Source organism: Barbus barbus (genome assembly GCF_936440315.1).
Source record: "Barbus barbus genome assembly, chromosome: 5".
In the NCBI taxonomy this organism is placed as follows: Eukaryota; Metazoa; Chordata; class Actinopteri; order Cypriniformes; family Cyprinidae; genus Barbus; species Barbus barbus.
Window position 1 is genome coordinate 2129287 of NC_136733.1, and position 6340 is coordinate 2135626.

The 6340-nt window shown below is 36.7% G+C and overlaps 1 protein-coding gene across 1 annotated transcript; it reads left to right on the top strand.

Annotated features, from left to right (window-relative positions):
* The first annotated feature begins 567 nt into the window (after positions 1 to 567).
* On the top strand, positions 568 to 5517 carry LOC306870458 (RPA-interacting protein A-like). The gene is made up of 7 exons (XM_079417751.1): positions 568 to 750; positions 1780 to 1965; positions 2627 to 2699; positions 2860 to 2974; positions 3055 to 3118; positions 4890 to 5030; positions 5137 to 5517. The coding sequence occupies exons 1-7, from the start codon at positions 679 to 681 to the stop codon at positions 5164 to 5166; spliced, it is 681 nt and encodes a 226-aa protein (XP_079273877.1). The 5' UTR covers positions 568 to 678; the 3' UTR covers positions 5167 to 5517.
* Positions 5518 to 6340: the final 823 nt, after the last annotated feature.

The window sequence follows — 6340 nt, forward strand, 5'->3', positions numbered from 1 at the left end:
TCTGTCCCAGCTACTGATGTGCTGTGTGACATATTATCTCTGTTATTAGCTGCTATTACTAATAAGAGTAATTATGGCCTAGTGTTTTTAAATAAACATGCACTTTTTGTATATATTTAGTAAAACTGATCTGTAAATAAAAAATATATTTGTAGTAAGGCGAGATAAATTATAAATAACTTAATGTTCGTTTTTATCATTAAAATTATTTTTCACGCAAAAGGTAACATTTTAGAAAGGGACTGATAATAACAATATGTAAAATATTAATAAGGTAAAATAATAATGTACTAAAATGACAATAAAGACAATAAATATTATTTTGATCATGTTTATTTTAATTTTAAAATTAATATGCTATATTTTATATTTTATCACAAATAAAAAAATTACTACATACAAAATCGTAACAATATTTAATTAAAAATATAAATTAATAAATATGTTAAAATTCACCTAAAATAATAATAATAATATGAAGTGTGACTAAATACCGTAACTTTTATAGATCGCTTGGAGAGATTACGGACTACAAATCCCATGAGCGCTGAAGGAACATCCGGTTTTGTGGGACGTAACCGGAAGGTTAAAAAGCCGCTGATTGGCGACTAGTAGCTGGTGTTATTGTCGTGTTTTCAGGGTTAGTTCTGCTCGAAGTGTTTGTAGTTTAGTCAAATCATGGACGCGGTTCAGAGACACAGATCCATGTACAAAGGCACGACTCCACCATGGAAAGAAGCATACAGGAAGGTAAATAATGTCGTGTTTGCTCGAGGAGTCTCACGAAAGCTGTCAACAACAGTCCAGGTCATGTTAGAAATGAAGGAAAATCATTGTATTTTGAATACAGGACAGTTACCATTAGATTTAGTTTTGAGACATTATGTTAGTAATGAAACTCATCCTTTTGCTCCTTTATTCCTTCACAGTAATGAGAATTAGTGGTGACTTCTTCCTTATGGCAATAAATAATGAATATATTTACCAGTCAAAGCATGGCAAAACTCTCAAAACCTTGTCTAATCAACCAAAACGCTTCCCTAGAGCACAAAGTACTAATATTGATACGTTTGTTTTACTAAAGATAAAACATTTCAAATAAATGTGATTTTTAGAACACACATCCAGTCATTAGGGGCAATATTGATATATAAGAATCATCTGAAAGCTGAATAAGTAATCTTTCCATTGATGTATGGTTTGTTAGGATCGGACAATATTTGGCAGAGATGAGCATCTGGAATCTGAAAGTGCAAAAAAATAAAAATATTGAGAATTTGTCCTTATAGAGTCCTTATAGCATGTCATGTTATTGATCAAAAATTAAGTTTGGATATATTCACGGTAGGAAATTTACATATTTTCATGGAACATGATCGTTACTTAATATCCTAATGATTTTTGGCATAAAAGAAACATCGATCATTTTGACCCATACAGTATATTGTTGTAAATATACCTGTGCTACTTATGACTGGTGTTGTGCTCCAGGGTCACATATAATAAAATAAACACTGAATTTGAGAAATATTATCTGGGATGTAAATATCTTGCATGGTTGATCTAAATTTATTGAAACTTTTATATTAAATTTTATTTAAAAATGAATGTTTTCCATGCAAAGTATAAGTTTTGGAAACAAGGAACCGGTTGGGAAGGCATTTTATCACATCATTATAATGCAATTTTAATTGAACGGCATGAACTATCAGCAGTGTGTGGTTGAGAGAGGTTTTGAGACACCGGAGTGCTGGTATAACGTGTGTTGTGTGTCTCCAGCGCTGTGTGGAGCGGTTGAAGAACAGCCGGTCGAGGTTACTGGAGAAGTTCAGACAGATGGGAGAGGATTCGGGAGGATCGACGCGCTCGCTGCTCGTACAGGAGGTGATGGAGGAGGAATGGAGCGCCTTACAGTCGTCCAATCAGAGCCTTCCATCGCTCTGGAGCGGAAACCGCATCGGAGATGTGTGTATTAAGCACTGCTCGTGTTGTTCCAAACCTTTATATTTTCAATATGATAAAAACAGACCGTGATCTGGGGCTTTTAAACTCCAGTAAGGATGTAAAAGTATCAGAAGCATTATTCTTATTAATTTTAACAGTATTGTATTTCCATGCAACAGAAATAACAAGAACAAAACAAAACATCTCCCCCTTCCTCCTATGCTCTCAAATCTGATTTGTGCTTCTGAATATTCATACCTGGCCTGTCAAAATGTATCAGTTGATGTCGTTGAAACCTGAGTTTGAGCATTTGGAAGCACAAAGAGATTTGAGACGTAATGGATTAGTGGCCTACTGGATAGAGAGTCGGACTTGTAACCCAAAGGTCACGGGTTCGAGTCTCAGGTCTTGTAGGTGGGGGGAGTGAATGACGAGCACTCTCTCCACCTCAATACCACGACTGAGGTGAGACCCTTGAGCAAGGCACCGAACCCTCAACTGCTCCCCGGCTGCCCACTGCTCCGGGTGTGTGTTTTTTCACTTCTCACTGCTGTGTGTGCACTTGGATGGGTTAAATGCAAAGCACAAATTCGGAGTATGGGTCACCATACTTGGCCACACGTCACATACTTTCCTTTCCTGTGATTTCTGGATGACTTAAGCGTGTGTTTTCACTCCTCAGGTGTACACTGCACAGCAGGAATATGACGAACTTTCAGCGCTTGAGGAAATTCAGCAGGAGCTCATAGCACAAGGTTACATCAGCATGTACAGTTTTAAATTTTTCCTCATATCAAGTTGTGAGTAACCTGGAAATGTGAGCAAATTTACAAATTGTAATGAAAAGGCCCTGGTAGGGATTGTATTAAATGCTGATGTTTCACACTTGAAATTTAATTAGTTTCTCTCCATCAGAGCTCTTGATTCTGGAGGAATATAATAACAGCATGCGTTATGAAGAGCAGTATATAAACTCAGTGTTAGAGGGAATGGAGGCGTCTGGACAGATCATATGCCCCGTGTGTCACACGTAAGTGTTTGCCGTAAGCAATCACCTGCTAAACCCATCTTTATTAATATTGTTTATAAGGCTTTTCTTTGTATCTGCAGGAATAATCTGACAGTCAACAGTCGTTTTACATCATGCCCATGTGGTCTTTACGTCAACACAATTGTAAGTAGTTGCACAGCACCATCATTTGATTTGTCTCAATGAAGTAGAATATAGTAAATATATATCTAGAATATAGTATTTTATTATTAACCAACTACTAATCTTAATTTTGCATGTGACCAGTAGATGAATGGACTGGGAAATCTTGGATGAGTATATACTAACCAGTGTTATTTTAAAGGGATATTCCAGCCCATAATGAAAATGTTGTCATTAATCACTTACCCTCATGTCGCTCCAAACCAGTAAAAGCTTCATTCGTCTTCGGAACACAATGTAAGATATTTTGGATGAAAACCGTGAGGTTTGTGACCGTCCCATTGACTGCCAAGTAATTAACACTGTCGGGACCTTTCTGGAGTTTTATTTTAGGTTTTGATGTCCTTAAGAATATATATTTGCGGTATAAGTACCAAAAACCATCTCAATATATTTTTACAGCTCCTATTTCAGCCAGGAGCTCTTCTAAGAACAGGTTGATTTCTGCCTGTCTTATTAATATTCATGAGCCTCTCTTCTGATTGGCCTGTTGTTTTCTGAGTGAGGCATGGCTAGGCCAACCACAGGTAACTAGTTAGGGCTGACGTCACAATTACGTCTGCCAGACAAAAACCCGACGACAGCTGTGGATAAACAAGATAAAACGAGCAGACTGGACAGAAACGATCGTTAAAAATGCTTGCGTTTGCAGCGCACACTTATCAGAAAAGGTTCAATAAAGTGTGGTCTTTTGTTGTTATGGGTGCATCTGAAGATTTCTTGCATCTCACAACTATATTGTGTATGAAATGATGTCTGTGTGCATGTGTGTAAAACGACAAACTGACGATTTATAATCATTTGTAATTGTATATACATTGTCGTGATTGGAGGATGGATGGGATGGTGACTGAAGGCGGTGACTGAGTAGTTCGGATGTCACATATTTACGTGAAAAAGCACCGCTGCTTTATGCAGGCTGTGTGCACTTTACTGTGGACTGACTGTTTTGAAACTCATATGGTAGTTACATAGCCCCTAGACCTGTGTTATCATGAAAAAGCCAGGAAATTTCAGTTTTGACAATATAGGACCTTTAAATTGTGTTCCAAAGACGCACAAAGCTTGTATGGGTTTGGAACGACATGGGGGTACGTGATTAATTACACAATTTTCATTTTGGGGTGGAGTAACCCTTTAATATCGTTGAGATGTTGTAGTCTTTATTAATATTATGAATTAGTTTTTTTTTTTTTTTTTATATTTCTCGCTCGCTTAGAAAGTCAGAGGGGTCAAAGGTCACTGCTGTGTACTTATTAGGGCCCTATGAAATCAGTTTGATCTTTTCCTATTAATTTCTCAGGAATCCCTTTTTCACCCCACATTTTTAAAATTCAGATTAAATGGATTTTTTTTTTTAACCGTCTAATTGAAATTATGAAACCTATACTTTTATTAAAAGTTCAACAAAGTTCTTCTGATTTCATTTTAATTACATTTGAATAATCAAAAAGCATATCTAATAAATTCAATTCATGAAATTGACATTTTTACATTTATAGGGTTTTATGATCATTCTGGATTTATAATTGAATACAAATGGATTACCAAACACAGTAATTTATTTTTTTTGAGCTATTTTAGCATCTTAAGTTAAACTACGTGAAAATGGGAATTGTTGCTTTGGCAACTAGATGGAAAAAATCTTCATATTTTATTTATTTTTCCCCCTCATGTAACAAATGTTTTTCACTAAAGCAGTTTAATATGAGCATATTAAACGTCTCCACAGGGTAGGAATGTTACAGCGGATGTTTTACAGCATCTACTAGAACAACACGTGACGGAGCACATGGAGGATTGCCTTCACAACGCCACCTTCTCTATGGCCTTCAGCTCTGACGGATCACCAAACCTCATGATCAGCTGCAAGGTACTCGTATGCTTTACATGTCTCACAGAGTTGGGTTTGTGTATCTTGATAAATTACTCTTTAAATCAACTTGAAAGCTGTTGTTCATGCATGTGTTTGTTTCTAGGTGTGTGACTATCTGTCTGTCGTCCTGTGAGCCGTTCATCCACACTGCATAGAGTCTGATGGATGTTTTAAATGTTGTGAATATTATTTCTATGAAATAAAGAATTATTTTTAACCTTCGATTCACTACCCTTATTTGAGTCATAATGTAAAAGTACAGAACTGCAGGTCAAACTCTTGATTTGTCTGATCTTGAATGCATTGTTTTAAATGCGCAGTTATTTATCCATAAGCTGTTCTACACACAATCTCATGAAGCTGGTCAAGAACGTGCTCTGGTTGTTTCACCTCAAAATCGTGATGATTTTTTGAAATGAAGAGTTTGTCTCGTGGTATTTGTACTTTGATTTTATGCTGATTAAAATAAAGAAAATATTGCAGTAATCTTCTTTGAGAATCTATCTAGCCGCTTTATATTAATGACTTTGTATTAATTTAAATTTCTGCATTCCAGTAATAAGAATGTTGGATAGAAAGATGTATGCTACACAATACATGGGAAGTCGTGGCCTAATGGTTAGAGAGTCGGACTTGTAATCCAAAGGTTGTGGGTTCGAGTCTCGGGCCGGCAGGGATTGTAGGTGGGGGAGTGAATGTCCAGCGCTCTCTCCACCCTCAATACCACGACTGAGGTGCCCCTTGAGCAAGGCACCGAACCCCCAACTGCTCCCCGGGCGCTGCAGCATAAATGGCTGCCCACTGCTCCGGGTGTGTGTTCACTGTGTGTGTGTGTGTGTGTGCATTTGTTCACTACTCACTGCTGTGTGTGTGTGCACTTGGATGGGTTAAACGCAGAGCACCAATTTCGAGTATGGGTCACCATACTTGACAATACGTCACGACTTTACATTAAAATAATAAAAAGGCTCAATTTTATATTTTTCCTTGTGTAAAATAAAGCGTCCGTCTTTGCATTGGTTTGGGTGAATTTTTGATCATTTTCCACATACAAGGAAATAAAACAAGTTTATTAAAATAACTTTTTAAATGGATCAGTCTATAGTGAAGTGTTATTTATGCAACGCTGAAATATATCTATTTCCAAACCACTTTGACAAACACTCGCACATTTCATTTCGTTAGTCAAACAGGAAGACCTTCCGTCAATTCATTAAATTGAAATGCATTAAAAACAAATTGCATAATGGACCATTTTTTTTTTTTTTGCCTTTTAGCAACACATACTGAAATCAAGACAATCAGCC